Source organism: Cetorhinus maximus, chromosome 10 (assembly GCF_964194155.1).
Source record: "Cetorhinus maximus chromosome 10, sCetMax3.hap1.1, whole genome shotgun sequence".
NCBI classification, from domain to species: Eukaryota; Metazoa; Chordata; class Chondrichthyes; order Lamniformes; family Cetorhinidae; genus Cetorhinus; species Cetorhinus maximus.
In genome coordinates this window covers 78,365,605-78,384,637 of record NC_135888.1, presented here as the reverse complement: position 1 = coordinate 78,384,637, position 19,033 = coordinate 78,365,605, and the positions used below count along the sequence as shown (strand labels likewise).

Below are 19,033 nucleotides of genomic sequence, written 5' to 3'. Positions count from 1 at the left end.
ATACACAGATAGACAGTGCCACACACAGGCAGCAACAATCACTGCAGTGCTATACACAGTGCCACACACAGGCAGGAACAGTCACTGTAGTGCTGTACATAGATAGACAGTGCCACACACAGGCAGTAACAGTCACTGTATTGCTATACCCAGACGGTGCCACACACAGGCAGTATCACTGTCACTGCAGTGCTATGCACACAGTGCCACACACCGGCAGTAACACTGTCACTGCAGCGCTATACACAGATAGACAAAGCCACAAACAGGCAGTAACAGTCACTGTAGTGCTGTACATAGATAGACAGTGCCACACCCAGGCAGTGACATCCACTGTAGTGCTATACACAAACAATGCCACACACAGGCAGTATCATTGTCACAGCAGTGCTATACCCAGACAGTGTCATACACAGGCAGTATCACTGTTACTGCAGTACTATACACAGACAGTGCCACACACAGGCAGTAACACTGTCACTGCAATGTTATACACAGATAGACAGTGCCACACACAGGCAGTAATGGTCACTACAGTGCCACACAGGCAGTAACAGTCACTACAGCGCTATACAGAAAACAGTGCCACACACAGGCAGTATCACTGTCACTGCAGTGCTATACACAGACAGTGCCACATACAGGCAGTATCACTGTCACTGCAGTGCTATACACAGATAGGCAATGCCACACACAGGCAGTAACAATCACTGCAGTGCTGTACATAGATAGACAATGCCATACACAGGCAATATCACTGTTACTGCAGTGCCATAAACACAGATAGATAATACCACACACAGGCAGTAACAGTCACTGCAGTGCTGTACATAGATAGATAGTGCCACACACAGGCAGTAATGGTCACTGCAGCACTATACACAGATAGACAGTGCCACACACAGGCAGCAACAGTCACTGCAGCACTATACACAGATAGACAGTGCCACACACAGGCAGTAATGGTCACTGCAGCACTATACACAGATAGACAGTGCCACACACAGGCAGCAACAGTCACTGCAGTGCTATGCACAGATAGACAGTGCCACACACAGGCAGTAACAATCACTACAGTGTTATACATGGACAGAGTGCCACACACAAGCTGTAACATTGTCACTGCAGTGCTATACACAGATAGACAGTGCCACACGCAGGCAGTAACACTGTTACTGCAATGCTGTACACAGACTGTACCACACACAGGCAGTATCACTGTCACTGCAGTGCTATACACAAATAGACAGTGCCACGCACAGGCAGTAACAGTCACCATAGTGCTATACACTAACAGTACCCCACACAGGCAGGAACAGTCACTGTAGTGCTGTACATAGATAGACAGTACCCCACACAGGCAGTAACAATGTCACTGCAGTGCTATATACAGAGATAAACAGTGCCACGTACAGGCAGTAACAGTCACTGTAGCGCTATACACAGACAGTGCCACACACAGGCAGTAACAATCACTGCAGTGCTATACACAGTGCCACACACAGGCAGCATCACTGTCACTGCAGTGTTATACACAGATACACAGTGCCACACACAGGCAGTATCACTGTCACTGCAGTGTTATACACAGATAGATAGTGCCACACATAGGCAGTAACACTGTCACTGCAGTGCTGTATATCAATAGCCTCTAAGATCATAAGCAATAATAATTGGAAGCAGGAGTGTGTCATTTGGCCCTTTGAACCAGCTTCATCATTCAACAAAATAATGGTTGACCTTCTATTTCAACTCCACCTGACTGTTTTTTAAATTTGTTCATGGTATATGAGCATCCTTGGCAAGGAGAGCATTTATTGCCCATCCCTAATTGTTCCTGAGAAGGTGGGTGTGAGCTTCCTTCTTGAACCGCTGCAGTCCATGTGGTGTAGGTGCACCCACAGTGCTGGTAGGAAGGGAGTTCCAATATTTTAACCCAGCGACAGTGAAGGAACGACAACATAGTTCCAAGTCAGGATGGCATTTGACTTGGAGAGGAAGTTGCAATGGTGGTGACCCCATGTGTCTGCTGTCCTTGTTCTTAGAGAAGGTAGAGTTTGCGGGTTTGGAAGGTGCTGTTGAAAAAATTTGGCTAGTTGCTGCAGTGCATTTTGTAGATGGTACACACTGCTGCCACTGTTTGCTGATGATGGTGGATGGAATTAATAGTTAAAGTGGTTGATAGGGTGCCAGTCAAGTGAGTTGCTTTGTCCTGGATTATGTTGAGCTTCTTCAGTGTTGATGGAGCTGCACTCATCCAGGCAAGTGGAGAGTATTCCATCACATGCCTGACTTGTGCCTTGTAGATGGTGGACAGATTTTGCGGAGCCAGGAGGTGAGTTACTTGCAGCAAAATATCTAGCCTCTGACCTGCTCTTGTAGCCACAGTATTTATATGGCTGGTCCAGTTAAATTTCTAGTCAATGGTAATCCCCAGGAGGTTGATGCTGAGGGATTTGTTGATGGTAATGCCTTTGAATATCAAGATAAGATGGTTAGATTCTCTCTTGTTGGAGATAGGCATTGGCTGGCACTTGTGTGGTGCTAATGTTACTTGCCACTTATCAGCCAAAGCCTGAATGTGTCTAGATATTGCTGTGAATGTTACTGAAAAATCATCAATGAGCATCCTCACTTCTGACCTTGTGATGGAGGGAAGGTCATTGTTGAAGCAGCTGATAATGGTTGATCTAGGAGGGACTTCTCTGAGGAACTCCTGCAGCGATTTCCTGGAGCTGAGATGATTGACCTCCAACAACCATACCCATCTTCCTTTGTAGGTATTGCTCCAAACAGTGGAGAGTTTTCCCCCTAATTCCCATTGACTCCAGTTTTGCTAGGGCTGCTTGATGCCACAATTGGCTAAATGCTGCTTTGATGTCAGGGCAGTTACTCTCACCTCACCTCAGGAGTTTAGCTCTTTTGTTCATGTTCGTGCCAAGGCTGTAATGAGATCCGGAGCTGAGAGGCCTAGGTAGATCCCAAAAGGAGCATTGGCGAGCAGGTTATTGCTGTGTAAGTGCCACTTAATAGCACTGTTGGTAACCCCTTCTATCACTTTGCTGATGATTGGGAGTAGACTGATGGGTTGGTTATAAGCCAGATTGGATTTGTCCTGCTTTTTCTGGACAGGACATACCTGGGCAATTTTCCACATTACTGGGTAGATACCAATGTTCCACTTGTACTGAAACAGGTTGGCTAGGGGCGCGGCTAGTTCTGGAGCACAAGTCTTCCGTACTACTGGCAGGATGTTGACAGGGCCTATAGTCTTTGATGTATCCCATCCATTTAATCAAATCCCCATATCCTTTAATTCATTTACTACCCAAAACTCTATCGACCTCTTTCTTAATATAGTCAACATCTGAGCATCCCCAGCTCTCTCGGGTGAAAAATTCTAAACATTCATAACCTTTTGAATGAAGAAATTTCTCCTCTTCTCAGTCTTAAATGGCTGACCCTTATTCTGAAACTATGACCCCCACTCCTCACCCCGTTTTCTAGATACCCCAGTCAAGGGAAACATTTTCTCAGCATCTACCCTGTCAAGCCCCTTAAGTATTTTATATGTTTCAATTAGATCACCTTTCATTCTTCTAAACTCCAAGGAATACAGACCTTGCCTACTCAATTTCTCCTCATAGGACAATCCCCTCATCCCAGGAACCAGTCTAGTGAACCTTTGTCACATTCCCTCCAGAACAAGTATGTCCCTCCGTAGGTAAGACCAAAACTACACACTGTACTCCAGGTATGGCCTCAGCAATGTCCTGTATGATTACAGTAAGACTCATTTAATCTTCTAGTCCCACCCTTTGTAATAATTGCTGACATAACATTTGCCTTGCCAATCTGCATGTTAACTTTCTGTGATTCATGTACAAGGACATCCAGAATTTTCAACCCTCTGAATGCAAACATTCCCACGTCTCTCGCCATTTGAAAATAATGTTCTGCCTATTTATTTTTTTCTACCAAAGTAGCTAATTTCATACTGCCCCACATTGTGTTCCACCTGGCACATTCTTGTCAACTCACCCAACCTGTCAGTATCCTTCTGGAGCCTCTCTACATCCTCCTCACTGCTTACTTTCTAACTTTGTATCATCAGAAAACTCATATACATTGCACTCAGTCTCCTCATCTGAGTCATTAATATGGATTGTAAAGAGCTGAGGCCCAAGTACTGCTCCTTGTGATACCCCGATAGTTACAGCCTGCCAAGCTAAAAATGTCCCACTTATTCTTACTCTATTTTCTGTGAATTAACCAATCTTCAATCCATGTTAATTTATTACCCCCAATCCCATATGTCCTAATTTTGTAAAATGACCTCTTGTGTGGCACCTTATCAAATGCTTTTTGAAAATCTAAATGCACTACATCCCTTATCCATCCCACTAGTTACATCCTCAAAAGCCTCCAAGAGACTTGTCAGACACAATTTCCATTTTATAAATCCATGTTGACTCTGCTTAATCATATTATGATTTTCTAAGTGCCTTGTTACCATATCTCTAATAATAGACTGTAGCATTTTTCCTACTACTGATGTTAGGCTAACTGACATGTAGTTCCCTATTTTCTCTCTGCTTCCTTTCTTAAATAATATGGTCATGTTTGCTACCCTCCAATTCGTGGGCACTGTTTTACAATCAAAGGAATACAGAAGATCAAAGGAATACAGAAGATCAAAGCCAATGCACATACATGCATAGACAATGCCACACAGAAGCAGTAACGCCACCATTGCAGTACCATACATATGTAATACCACATACAGGCAGAGGCTGTAACGGTGCCATGCACAAGGCTGGGACATGACCAGACATTGTAGTACCAGCACAGGCAAGGGTAGTGGCTCCAGGTCATATGTGTCATCATCTTTCCATTGAATGAAAAATAAATGATTGCTGCAACTTTGGCGAGAATTCTTTTTTGTGTAGAGTGTATGCCGGAACGTTCCTCACTAACCTCATTAACTCTTGGGTTCAGGGCGACGTTGGAGGGTTGAAAATTCTCCAGAGGAGGTGGTCAAGCTTCCTGAAGGCTTCCCTGGTGTGCAGTGATCCATCAAGCAAGCTTTACTTTGATGTGATTCAGGACGTGTTTATGTTGCAGCAAGACCCCGATGACTGGACCAGTACAATATTTTATGCAGCATTCACCTCACAGTGGTAAGCTAAAACTGAACCCATACGCACGAATGTGGCTTTAAACTCATACATACGCTTTTAGAGTCCTCTGTGTCAAAGCAGTGCTTATTAATAATCGTAGGAGCATTTAACCAAAAATTAATGGGCAGGTTGAAATGATGGAGCCTCAAATTCCCACACATTGAAAGAGAGAAAGAATAAAACTCGTGTGCACAAGAAGAGATGGGCAGATAGTAAAAAGGGGCAACGGAGAAGTATTCACACATGCAGAGGCAAAAGAAGGCATGCAGCAAAAGAAGAAGACGCACAGGCAGAAATATTATCCCTAGTTTTAACTGGAAGTGAGCATTGGGCCTGCAGAGAGATTGTTAGGCCCTCCCTGACTTGTTGATTTGAGACCCTAGCTATTTTAACACCTGGCCTCATTTAAATGAAATTGATGGTGTCCGGCTAATGGGTGGGAGCCGGTTGTGATGGTAGGAGATGGCAGCTGGGGACTCGCAGAAATGGCTCACGGGAGTCTGATAAATTGTGGGGAGCAGTAGATAATTTTGGCCAGGAGAGGAAAGCCTGAGCTCTAGCACTCCTTGTGGGCCCGAGAAGTTCACACCTGGTCTTCCTGTCTCACAAGGACATCTTTAAAAACAAATGAGTTATCTCATTGGCTCTCTTCTGAACATGTTGCTTCTTCACACTGGGTGGTCCTGGCGAGCCCGGTACTGAGTGCCAGACTTGACCATCCAGTGTTAAAATATAGTCCGGATATGAATGATATCATTAGACCCCAACATTTGAATTTCAGTGTAGTCCATACCTGCCCCATTCTTGGCAGCTGTAGGTGTTAAAATCCGGCCTATTAAGGGGCAGATCAAGTGCAGCCTGGAGAGGTGGGAACAAGTGTGCCAAACGGAGAATAATATCTGCTTCTAAAGTGTGTATAAATGCATAGATAGTATGAAACATATTAATGTGTGTGTTTATATAATATTAAAAACACAGTGCCAGAGGCAGATGTTCAAAGTAGCTAGGCTGACAGAGAGGGAGATGATGATGTGGGTGTAGGTAGAAGATAAAGCAATTTTAATATAGGATATTTAATTTCAGTCTCCACAGTGACGGCTCCTTTGAAACTTTAACTTTGTTCCTGTGTTTTGTGTCAACTTTAGGAGTGAATCTATGACTGCGGTGTGTGTGTACAGCATCAAAAGCATCCATGAAGCCCTGGATGGACCGTACGAAGAATACAATTCTGACTGTTCTTCTTGGATTCAGTATAAAGGTCAAGTTCCATCGCCAAGACCTGGCGCTGTAAGAACCCAAATGCATTAGATAAATGAATAAACTCGGACTGCTAACCTGATGGTCCAGCTAGCGAGTAACCAGGAAGATAACCAGTCTACAACTAACATTGGTATCCTGGGTTAGGGAGGGGGCAATAGAACCAGGATCTGAGCTTCTGATAATAATCCATTGAGCTCTGCTAAAAAAGCACAATGTGCGAGGGTAGGAACAAACATGGCTGTGATTCCCCTCCTGCTGGGTTGGATAACCTGCTGACCCTTCCTGTCTATGCCTTTGAATGAAGGATGGCTCATTTAGGCGAGGCAATGACGAAACTATGGAACCAAACGCCAGTAAAGAGCCAAAGTATTCCCGAGATAAGAGAGAAAGCTAATGGCGAAAGATGGGCGGGAAGGAACAATTTCTAAGTTCACTCACAAATAGAGTAGAATAATAGAAAGGTTACAACACAGAAGCAGGCCATTCAGCCCATTGAATCCATGTCAGCTCTCTTTAGGAGATATTTGGCTTGTTATCCCATCATCTAAGTTGTCAGTGAATACTGTAAATAATTAAGGCCCAAACATTGATTCTTGAGGTGCACCATTCGTCACATCCTGCCAGTTAGAGTACCTGCCCATTATCCCTACTCTCTGTCTCCTTCTGCTCAGTCAATTTCCTAACCAAGTTAATAATTTATCTTCAATTCCATGACCTTCAAGTTTAGCTCCCAGTCTCTTATGAGGAACTTTATCAAATGCCTTCTGGAAGTCCATATAATTACCATCCATTGACATTCCCCTGTTCACTACTTTAGTCACCTCTAAAAAGAAATTGATACATTCATCAGGCATGACCCACCCTTTATAACTCCATGCTGACTTTCTCTGATCAGCTGAAAAACGTTAAGGTGCTTAGTCCACTTTATCCTTAATTATAGACTCTAACAATCTCCCAAGATGTGAGAATAGCTGACCTGTAATCCCTGGATTCTTTCTTAAATAGCAGGGTAACAAGTATAGTTTTATAATCTAAAGGAACAATTCCTGAATTGAGAGAACTTTGGAAGATTATAGCTAGGGCCAGCATATTCTCTAATTTTTTTTATGTAATGCGTGGCTGATTTGTTTAAGTGCATGGGCCCTTTAATTTTTTTTGCATACATAGTAACTTTAGGGGGCTGACTGGTGCGCAGCCTTTGTCAGAACATTAGGGTTTCTGATAAGCCGTGTGGTTGTGCAGCTTAGAGGGGACATTGGTTACTGTACCTGTAATCGTCTCACCTACTTCCTTTGAAACCCTGGGCTGGAAACTTGCCACTGTTTAGTAGCATATTTTCTTCATTACTATTGTTTTGTTTACATTAATTTTGGAAAGTCCCTGTCCCTAACTTAACCTTAGTTTCTTTGGGATGTCTCGCACAGTATCCTCCCCTATACAGGCAAACAGACTCTTGTATGAGTGGAAACGCACTCACACATATAAAGAAGCAAGCAAACAGTGTCATATGAGTACAAATATACTCATATAGCTAGCTATTTGTATGCACATATGTTTAGGCATATAACCTAATATAACCTAGAAGGCATTCAGATACATGTAAATATACACGTGTGCATACATGGGTAAGTATACACCTATTTATGTGTGGGTTAAGTGGTACATTCAGGCGCACAAAGGTGTCCACAAACATGCTTAAATGATGTCTGTATCTCCACGGTGTCATAGCTCACCCAGCCTGCGAAGCCCCTGCATCCGGCCCCTGGAGCCAGTTTCAAATTTCTGGTCAAACAGGTGGGTTTTAATGGAAGATTCTGCATGGAGCTGCTCCTCCAATCACAGGCCATTTCTTCAACAGCAAATGAGGGAGAGAAAGTCTCTGATTGGAAGAGCAGTGAACACCGACGTTGGTGAGTGTGCTGAGGGTTGCTGGCCCGAGGGAAGTGAGCAGTGGCGAGGGTGCAGCATTGCCATTGCTTGGAAGATTCAGGTAATTTTTACTCTGCACGTGGCTGCAGTGCAGCAACGAATGTGGCACCCCAGGATATATTTATTCATTCATGGGCTGCGGGTGTCGCTTGCTAGGCCAGCAGTTATTGCTCATCCCTAATTGCCCTTGAGAAGGTGGTGGCGAGCACAAACACATTCAATGGGCCAATGAGCGACTTTCGGAAAAGTAAGCTTTGGCACAACAATAAACTGAATTTCAAAAAAACAGTTGACGTTTATGGAAAGAAACAGTTGCTGAGCAAAAGTACAGCAATGTCATAGCAATAAATAGTTCAGTTAAAAATGTGAGAGGGTCAGTGTGTGTGTGTGTGTTGGGGGGGGTGGGGGTGGGGGGGTGGGGGTGGGGGGCTGAGGCCCGGGGAGCCAGATACGTCAGGCCCGAGGAGGGCGAAGTTGCGGTGGGCCCGGGGAGAAGGCGGTGCTATGGTGAGTATGTGGGAATGAGTGAGTGTGTTAGACTGGCTGTGTGTGTGCACAGGAGTGAGAGTGAGTGAGTGAGTGAGTGGTGGGGGGGTGGGGGGTGCGGTAGTGCGAGAGACTGAGTGAGCGTGTTGGAGGGGGAGTGCAAGAGACTGAGTGTGTCGGGGGGGGTAGTGCGAGAGACTAAGTGAGTGTGTGTGGGTGAGTGTGAGGCACTGAGTGAGTGCGTGGGGGTGAGTGCAAGGCACTGAGTGATTGTGTGGGGGGGAGTGTGAGGCCCTGAGTGAATGTGTGTGTGTGTGTGTGTGGCGGGGGTTGGGGGTGGGGGGGTTATGGGGAGAGTCTCATGTTTCTCGTTCACTCTCACCACCACACACTAACACATACACACACACACCCACTCTCAGTGGGTGAGGATGAGTGAGTCAGTACCTGAGACTGGGAGTGAGCTGGACACACACACACACATCTCTCTCTCTCACACTCACACACACACACACACACACTGACCCTCTCACATTTTTAACTGAACAATTGCTATGACGTTGCTGTACTTTTGCTCAGCAACTGTTTCTTTCTATAAACCTCAGCTGTTTTTTTGAAATTCAGTTTATTGTTGTGCCAAAGCTTACCTTTCCGAAAGTCGCTCATTGGCCCCTTGAATGAGAAAAATATGCAAATGTGACCCCCGAATGAAAAAGTTGAACAACCTGCCATAGCCAGTCTGTGGGCTCATCTAAACCGCACATAATCTATGAAGCCTTTTGGCTTTGGGCCAAGCTGAAAAAGGGCAAAAGTGTAACACTGAAAATCCTGAATCCTGACCCTTCTCCATTTGTTTTTCCTGTTACAGTGTATCACTAACTGGCATAGGAACCATTCAGCTGAAAGCTCGCTGCTTTTGCCCGATGACGTGCTGAGCTTTAGCCGAAACCATCCTCTTGTGCACCAAGCAGTCCACCCAATCAACAATCGACTGGGGCTGGTGACCAGAAATGCACAGTATTCAGAGATCATCGCACTGCAAGTGAACTCACTGGATGGAATTTACGATGTTCTCTTCCTAGGAACAAGTGAGTCCGTCCAGAGTCGGGTTTCCTGGTGATTGTTTCATGTATGAGTTAGGGAAATGGCCACTGCAGTTTGGGATTCTCAGCCAGTGAGTACAGTGTGCTGACAACCAATGAAGGTGACGATTACAAGTTAGTGCAGGATTCTGTGATTCAAAAGCATATTCTGTTGTTTTTTCTTGCATCTTCCCATGATAAAATCACCCAGAACTTGCACTGTGATTTTTCTGTGACTCTGGACTGTTGATACCATATCTATTGGACTCAGTGTAACAACACCACGAAAATTGTTAGCATTTTTACAGTTACAGTAAAAGCCTTCATGAAGTAAATATGTATCTGGTTGGCAAATAGCTTCTAGCTCTTTGAAATGTATTGTAACTGAGCTAACTGGTAGCCTTGAATGAGTCGACTAGTGAGAATTCCATGCCCTATTATCGCCACCAACATCTTGCACCTACAAATTATCCTAACCGACCTCCCAGGTCAGTATGACGGTCAACCAGGTCAGCACCAGGGTCAACTAGGTCTCATCTAGAGATGATCCAACCAGCCTGCAAACTAAACAGATAGCTGGAGCTCCAACCCTAGCCAGCCACAGTTCTGTTGTTCCAGCTGCCATGAGGAAGCTCTGTTTCCCTGCATATGCCTTCAGTCCATAGTTGTACAGCACTGTCAATTTTTACACTGGCTAGGGAAAAAACATTCTTAAGGAAGATTAAAGAGGGTAAGTGGTGTACTTCTGAACCACCAGACAACACTGATCGCCGGCCTATGTTGAGGTAGCTGCTCTCAGTTGGAATGGCAGTAGGGTAGGTAGTTTCAGCATTTCAGGGCTGGGGAATATACGGGGGGGGGGGGGGACGGCATTTATAAGACTAGGAGTGAAAAGATTGGAGTAAGGGGAGTGGAGATCATAGAGATGGACTGCACCACACTTTGGGATCTGTCGCCTGGCTTTGAAAAGTTGGTATGTTGAGAAGCTGAGAAGCTTGTTTACATTTAAAAAGGGCAAAGAAAATGGAATTTTATGAAAACAGCCAAAATAAATTCCTGAATATTTGCAAAAAGCAAACAAAATAAAACTGACAGTTGCTTCAAAGCTAAAAGAAAACGTAAATGTCTCTGGCATGGATCCTTTGTTAAGAATGGATGAAATTACAGACAGAGAATATTTCAAAAAGGAACAGAAACAATGAGTGGAATATTGTTGAGGTGACGGAGATGTCTGCTGACTGAAGGGCTGGCCAGAGCCCAGCGCTGTCTCTTCTCAGGAAGGCCCACTGAACCACATGCCAATCAGGCAGTGGTAAGGCCACCTGCAGGGCAGCTCCTGTGCTCAGCAGCACCACAGGGGAGGCTGTGGCTACTGCCGGAAGATCAAACACCTCGCCCCCACCCCCCCAACCTGGGAATCTCCGAATTGTGGAATGACCCAGGACTCGGGTTAAGTAATGTTGGGGGGAGGAGGGTGAAGGGGGCATGGGGAGTTTCACGGGGTGGGGCATGGGGGTCAGAAGCAAGGGCAGATGGATGGCTCTCAGCAGCCACCCCCTCCCCAATGTCCAGTCCCTCGATCAGGCCCTGAGTGCCTTTGATCGAGGGAATCCCTCTTCCCCTTCGAGGCGACAAGCTGACGGTACAGTTGTAGCTGCTGTGCATGCCGCATGGTGACAGGCCTGCCTGCAGCTGTGCTAATTCTCGCGGAGGCAGAATGAGGCCCTTAAGCGGTTGTTAATTGACCTCAATTGGTGGCATGGCAGGAAGCTCAACCATGGGCCTTCCCGCCCAGAACTTAATTCTGGCGGAGACAGGAAGGTACACCATCATCCTGCCTAAGTACATGCCCATCCCGTCTCCAAGCTTGCTACCAGCAAGAGCACAAAATTCCGCCCAGTGTTTGTGTTTTCCTTTAAACAAATTAATGTGCATTCCTTTAATCACTGGAGTCCTGCTAGACTGACCTTTGATGTTCCTGTGATCAAATGTGCTTTCTCCCCTGCCTATTAGAATAGTTGAGTCTGTAGGTGACAAAAGCATGGATGAGAGTTTCAGCAGTAGATGAGCTGAGGTAGGTGGGGTAGGTTGGCGATGTTACTGATTTAGAAGTAGAATGTCTTTGTGCTAGATAGGATATGGGATCAGAAGCTCTGCTCTGGGTTGAATAGGATGGCAAGTTTACGAGCACTTCTTCGGTCTGAGATGATGGCCAGTGTGGCGGCAGGAATCAGTGGCAATGATACGGAAATTTTGGCTGGTGCTGATGGATTTGGTCTTCTGATGTTTAGCTGGAGAAGTTTCAGTGCATCCAAGACAAGATGTCAAACAAGCCGTCTGACAGCATGGAGGCAACGAAGCGAATGGAAGAGGTGGTGAATGGTAGAACAGGGTGTCATCAGCATACACCATGGAAGGTAGCCCAAATTACGGACAATGTTGCCAAGGGACAATCTGCAGATGAGAAAGAGGAGGAAGCCAAGGATAGATCCTTGCAGGACTGCAGAGTGAATAGTGCTGGGATTGGAATAGAAGCCATTTATGGAAATGCAATGCTATGATCAGATTGGCCTGAGTGGAACCAAGCAAGCTCAACCCCACTGAGCTGGACATTGGAGGAGAGGCTTTGGAGCAAGATGGTATGCTCGACTGTTTAGGTTGAGTAGTATTGCTCCAGTGCCTATATGATATTTCTTCAACCCTCTGGCTTTGTTCTATAGATTGCATAAACTATCCCATCTTTTTCATTGGCAGGTGATGGACGTTTGCACAAAGCTGTATTGATTGGTTCCAGCAGTTACATCATTGAGGAGAAGAAATTATTCAAAAATTCTCAGCCCATTCGGAACCTTGAACACCATCAGGTATGAAAACAGCCATGAGTCTCAGTTTCTATATAACTACTTCTGAAGGTGTGAGAAGGAAACCCACTGACCAGTTTATTGCATAGAAAATTGCATAGAATATACAATGTAGAAACAGGCCATTGAGCCCAACCAGTGTATGCCAGAACTTATGTTCCACTCATATTTCCTCTCATTCTTCCTCATCTAACTCTATCAGCATAATATGCATCTATACTCTTCCCCTCAAGCACTCCCTCTGATTTTCATCATTTTGAAGATCTCTAATAGGTCTCCCCTCAACCTTCTCTTTTCAAGAGAAAAGAGACCCAGCCTGTTCATCCTTACCTGAGAGTTGTAACCTCACGGTTCTGGTATCATCCTTGTACACCTCCAGTGCCTCTATATCCCTTCTATAATATGGTGGTCAGAATTGTACACAGTGTGTGGTCTAAGGATCAATACAAGTTCAGCATAACTTCTTTACTTTTCAATTCTATGCCTCTAGAAATACACCTAGTGCTTGATTTATTTATTTATGGGCTTGTTAACATGTGTTGCAACTTTTAGTGATTGGTGCATTTGTGCTCCCGGATCCCTTTGCTCCTCTATCCTGTTTAGATTCTTAATTTCCAAGTAATATGTGATATCCTTATTTTCTTAGATATATGTGAGTATTACATTTTAATATGTCGAAATTAATTCCCCAATTATATGTTCATTCTTCATTTTATTACTGGCTAGAATTTTAAGCTGTTCCTGTGGGCATGTGCCCGACCTGGAATCGCGCGAGAAGACACCCATCCTGGTGTCATGGTGCTCACAACATTACAGCCGGAGGGCGCGTATGGGAGCCAGATGCACGCCCTGTTGACAATAAAATGGGCAATTAAGCCCATTAAGGAGTCACTTGTCATCGATTTTATGCAGCCTTCCACTTTTACAGTTGGCGGACAGGCCAAATAGCCAGATGGCCCATGTTTTCACTACAAACTCCATCCAGGGCAGGATGAAATATCCGGGTTAAATAAAATAAAGGAAGACAATTGAGGGTTGATCTGCTATGTAGCCTGCTACCTGGTGCGTGCATTTACAGTATTGTCACAGTTTACAGCAGTTTATTGAGCTCATTTCATTTTTACAGTCCGGCAGCTCCACAGCAGCCGTCAGCCTTCAGGGAGCACAAGCCCACACCTTGCCTTCCCTCGGCACCCATCCTCTTCCCATACTACCTCCCACGGTAGCGCTGAGCCTTTCTCAGCACACATTTCACACTGGCTGGCCGTTAATTGGCCAGCCAACGTGAAATTGCGCTTAGGGGCCGATCGCGGGCAGAGTACATTTCGCATCCACTTCCGAGCCTGCCGATCGTGCACGCCGGATGAACGTAAGGTTGAGGCCAATGTTTCTTGTAATTTGTTGCAGTCCTCCTCAGTGTTGACTATCCTCCCTGATTTGGTGTTGTCTTAAATTGAGTGAAGTCCTGGAGTGGGACTTAAATCCTCTTAAACCTGCTGGCTCAAGTTCAAAGAAAATTAAATAACCACACATTTCTTTAGTGCACCAATTATTTTTTGCCTTAAAATCACATGAAGAACTTTTCATGAGTCTGCCTCTTACTTTCCCTTCCTTTCTGTAATGAAAGACCCAACCTCTGCTCAGCATTGTTCCTTGAACTGAAGATTAAAAATGTATCCATTAGATGTTTCCCACTTGCTAATGTAAAAGGGATAAATGTAGAATGCGGCCTTTTTAATGCAAATGAATCATGTGGAGATCAGCTGTACTCAAACGCATGAGAGAAGATTTGCAATAATTCTGAAGAGTAACCCTTTACAGTTACTAAAAAGTCTGAACTTTTTGCTGTAATTACTGGAAATTTTCACATAGTTTATGTTAAAATTTTCCTGTCAATACAAAGAAATTGGAATGAAACATTGGTGTTTCCAAATTACACGTAGAATTGCAGATCTTTTGAAAATAAGGCTATAGCCCTCATTGTGGTAAGTTCAATTTTTGTTCAATACTACTTGGCTCCCTTCATCCTCAGGCCAAAGTAGGTTAAGACAGCACTTCCCAAACTCGTGCCATCTGCCACCTAAAGGACAAGGGTATCAGATGCATGGTAACACCATTACCTCTAGGTTCCCATACAAGTCAAAAACCACCCCTGCTTGGGCATATATCACCGTTCCTTCAATGTTATTGGGTCAAAATCCTGGAACTTCCAACTTAGCAGCACTGTGGGAGTGCCTTTCCCACATGTCCAGCAGTGGCTCAAGAAGAAGCTTCCAAGTGGCAATTTGGAATATGCAATAAATGCTGACCTTGCCAGTGGTACCCATATTCCAAGAATGAATTTTAAAAATCAATGGGAACACTACAATGGGCTGGGAGGGGAGGGAGGGAAAGAACCATTCAGGATTTCTGCTGCTGATTACTGCCGAGTGGACATAGGTTGAGGGCAAGAGCAAGTTTGGCTGGGATGCCATTCTGTGGGTGAAAAGGCTACTGAATCTCATGAATCAGGTTCACATAGTAAGAACAGTCATTTGGCTGCCTGCAGAATTGTACCACAGTCGATCACTACCATCAGGGCAAACAGGGTAAGAACTGAAAGTAAAAGACCAGATGCCACTGTAATGTTACAAAGTTGGGGTTCAGTACAGCTTTATTTCAAAACAACTATCAGTGTTCTGTTTATTCTTCCTGTAGGGTTTTCTGTACATTGGTTCTCCCACTGAAGTTATTCAAGTTGTGATGGCAGATTGTGAACAGTACAAGACCTGTTACGACTGTATCTTTGCCCGGGATCCCCACTGTGGTTGGAGTAAGCTAGCATCTCGATGCAAATTATATGAGAAGCACTCTTCGAACAGGTGAGAATGAGTGTACCAGTCAGTCATGCAATCTCACTCAGGGTCTAAGGGGAAAGAATCTAAAGCATGAAAATTAACCATAAGGGAGTGATGCATTGTCAGGAACCATTAATTGTGCCTCTATTCAGATAAATTCAATCACTCCAATATGAATGGAGAGGCATGGAGGTTGTGGGTGGGGCCAAGGAGGCCAGAAAGGCTGGCGATGCAGAAGTCCCATCTAACAATGCAGGGCGTTGTTAATATTTTTTAGCTTTGTTTCCTGCCTAGCAGCCAGTAAAATGGCCTACATTAGGTGGCGTGTGGGACTGCAAACCAAAACTTTAAGTGGGGAGCTGGGTTGAGATTGGCCATTGGGAGTGCTACTGAGAGGCCAATGATCTGAGGAGCCGGGGAGGCCATTGATCCTGGCTGGGGACGGCCGAAGAATTCCTTGAGGGGCCGGCGGTGGGGAGAGCACCCCTGTTCTCCTGGCCTACTAGACGTGCTGAAAATGGCACTTAGTTGTCAAGACTGCAGCTCCCTGCCACTGTGGGAAGTGCACACACCGGAGCCTCCGGATCACAGATAAGTGAAGGTGGGAGGGGCTTCGCAGGGTGGGGGTTGCAGGTACTTGGATTGGGGGTGTAGGGGGTATAAAGGGGTCAGCAGCAAGGGCAGAGGGTGGCTCTCAGCAAGCACCTCCTTCTCAATGTCAGGTTCCTCGATCAGGCACTGGATGCTATCGATGTTCAGTACACTGAGAGAAACTTGCTAAACACAGTGAAGGAAACTTAGGGCTTTGAGTAAGAGAATTAATGGGGAGCTGTGTTAGTCAGACAAGTACAATTTTGTATAGTGGAATATATACCTAGATGTTATTTCTTTGGGTGAACTGACTTGTTATGACATCTAGTGGCTAAAATGATACTGTGCAAATGCTTTGTTATATTTTATTGTTTATATAATGCCCATTCCACTCAGAATGTTGAACTGTTGTATCATTTCCAGGTTTTCTGCCATTTTCTCACCTTAAGAATGCTGATCTATAATTTATGATCATTGGATATTGGCAGACTGTACCGTTCGTCAGTTAGAATAAGTTAGAAAAGGAGTTGGGGACTGTGTATGTGGTGACAGGGGAAGTGGTGTGGGGTGGGATGGGGGTTGGGTGGAAGGTGCTTTGTGCATCATCTGGTTGCAAAGGTCCTTGAGGACTTCAAGAAGAGTAAAACTCCCAGAAGTGACAGTTTACCGGCTGAGTTGTATTCGGCTCTGTGGGACTGGATCAGCCCAGGCCTGCTAGAAGTGTACGAGAGCAAAAACAGAAATACCTAGAAAAGCTCAGCAGGTCTGGCAGCATCGGTGGAGAAGAGTACAGTTGACATTTCGAGTCCTCATGACCCTTCAACAGAACTAAGTAAAAATAGGAGAGGGGTGAAATATAAGCTGGTTTAAGGTTGGGGGGTGGGGGGGAGAGGGGTGGGGAGAAGCGGGGGAGGGGGTGTTGTTAGGACAAGCAAGCAGTGATAGGAGCAGATAACCAAAAGATGTCACAGACAAAAGAACAAAGAGGTGTTGAAGGTGGTGATATTATCTAAAAGAATGTGCTAATTAAGAATGGATAGCAGGACAAGCAAGGTACAGATAGCTCTAGTGAGGGTGGGGTGAAATAAGACTAAAAGGGCATAAAAGGTATAGATTTAAAAATAATGGAAATAGGTGGGAAAAGAAAAATCTATATAAATTATTGGAAAAAACAAAAGGGAGGGGGAAGAAACGGAAAGGGGGTGGGGATGGAGGAGGGAGTTCAAGATCTAAAGTTGTTGAACTCAATATCCAGTCCGGAAGGCTGTAAAGTGCCTAGTCGGAAGATGAGGTGCTGTTCCTCCAGTTTGCGTGGAGCTTCACTGGAACAATGCAGCAAGCCAAGGACAGACATATGGGCAAGAGAGCAGGGTGGAGTGTTAAAATGGCAAGAGACGGGGAGGTCTGGATAATGCTTGCGGACAGACCAAAGGAGTGTATGAGAGTATGCTTCCGGACAGAAGCAAGTCAGAATCCATGAGGAAAGGCATCATCACCCTCATCTACAAGGGGGAAAGGGAGGAAATTAAAAATTGGCGACCCACCTCACTTTTGAATGTGGACTATAAGATTCTGTCCAAGGTCATTGCCAATGGGGTCAAGTCTGCTCTGGAGTTGGTGATCCATCCTGACCAGACCTGCGCTGTTCCCAGCAGGAAGGTCTCTGACAACCTCGTGCTACTCAGCGATACGATTGCCTATGTACAGGACAGGGGTGTGGACACCTGCCTCATCAGCCTGGACTAGGAGAAGGCCTTTGACAGAGTATCACACACCTACATGGTGGATGTGCTCTCCAAAATGGAATTTGGGGACGGAATTCGTAACTGGATCCAACTGCTCTACACAAACATCAGTAGTGCAGTTTTAGTCAATGGATGAGAATCAGCAAGTTTTCCAATTAAATCTGGAGTCAGGCAGGGCTGTCCTCTCTCGCCTGTTCTTTTCGTGTGTTGCATAGAACCCTTTGCTGAGTCCATCAGGAAGGATCCAGACATAAGAGGAGTGACGATCCCAGGTAGTGAAGGCACTCAGGTCAAAGCCTCCCTGTACATGGATGATGTCACCGTTTTCTGCTTGGATCCGTTATCGGTGCGCTGACTGATCAACATCTGCAACTGGTTCAAACTGGCCTCAGGAGCCAAGGTAAATCGTGGCAAGAGCGAAGCCATGTTCTCTGGGAGCTGGGCTGACTGATCCTTTATCCCCTTCACCGTCAGGTCAGACTGCCTGAAGGTGCTGGGGATGTGGTTCAGAGGGACCAGGGCATTAGAAACTGGAAGGAGCAAGTGGATGTGGTGAAAAGAAAACTGGGCATGTGGGAGCGACGCTCCCTCTCCATTTCGGGTAAAAACCTGGTCATCAGGTGTGAGGCACTCTCGGTGTTGCTGTACGTGGCGCAGGTCTGGCCCATTCCACACCCCTGCGCGATGGTGATCACCCGAGCCATCTTTCGCTTTATCTGGAGGTCGAAAAAGGACCGTGTTCGCAGGGATACGATGCACAAACCTCTAGATAAAGGGGTGAAAAACGTGCCCAACATCGCCCTCATCCTGATGGCCAGACGATCTACATCAAGCTGTGCGTAGACCCTCGGTACGCAAATACCAAGTGTCACTACGTGCTGAGGTCCTACCTGCCCCCGGTGTTGCGAAGGATGGGTCTGGCCACGCTGCTGTGGAATGCTCCAAGTAGTTGGACCGTGCCGTACCCCATGTCCCTCGTGGAAAAATTTATGCAGGGAAACGACTTTGACCACAAGTCCAACAAGCAGTGTTGGCACGTAACGTCTTAAGAGGCCCTGCGGG

The 19,033-nt window shown here is 45.5% G+C and overlaps 1 protein-coding gene across 2 annotated transcripts in view; it reads left to right on the top strand.

The window, feature by feature from the left end:
- Positions 1–19,033, top strand: part of LOC144685779 (semaphorin-4B-like) — a 99,680-nt gene that overhangs the window by 56,470 nt on the left and 24,177 nt on the right. For both annotated transcript variants that reach the window (XM_078550650.1, XM_078550649.1), the window contains exons 8-12: positions 4,999–5,180; positions 6,326–6,467; positions 9,724–9,943; positions 12,692–12,801; positions 15,496–15,659. In XM_078550650.1, the coding sequence (XP_078406776.1) occupies positions 4,999–5,180; positions 6,326–6,467; positions 9,724–9,943; positions 12,692–12,801; positions 15,496–15,659 (818 nt within the window). The remainder of the gene's footprint in view (positions 1–4,998; positions 5,181–6,325; positions 6,468–9,723; positions 9,944–12,691; positions 12,802–15,495; positions 15,660–19,033) is intronic.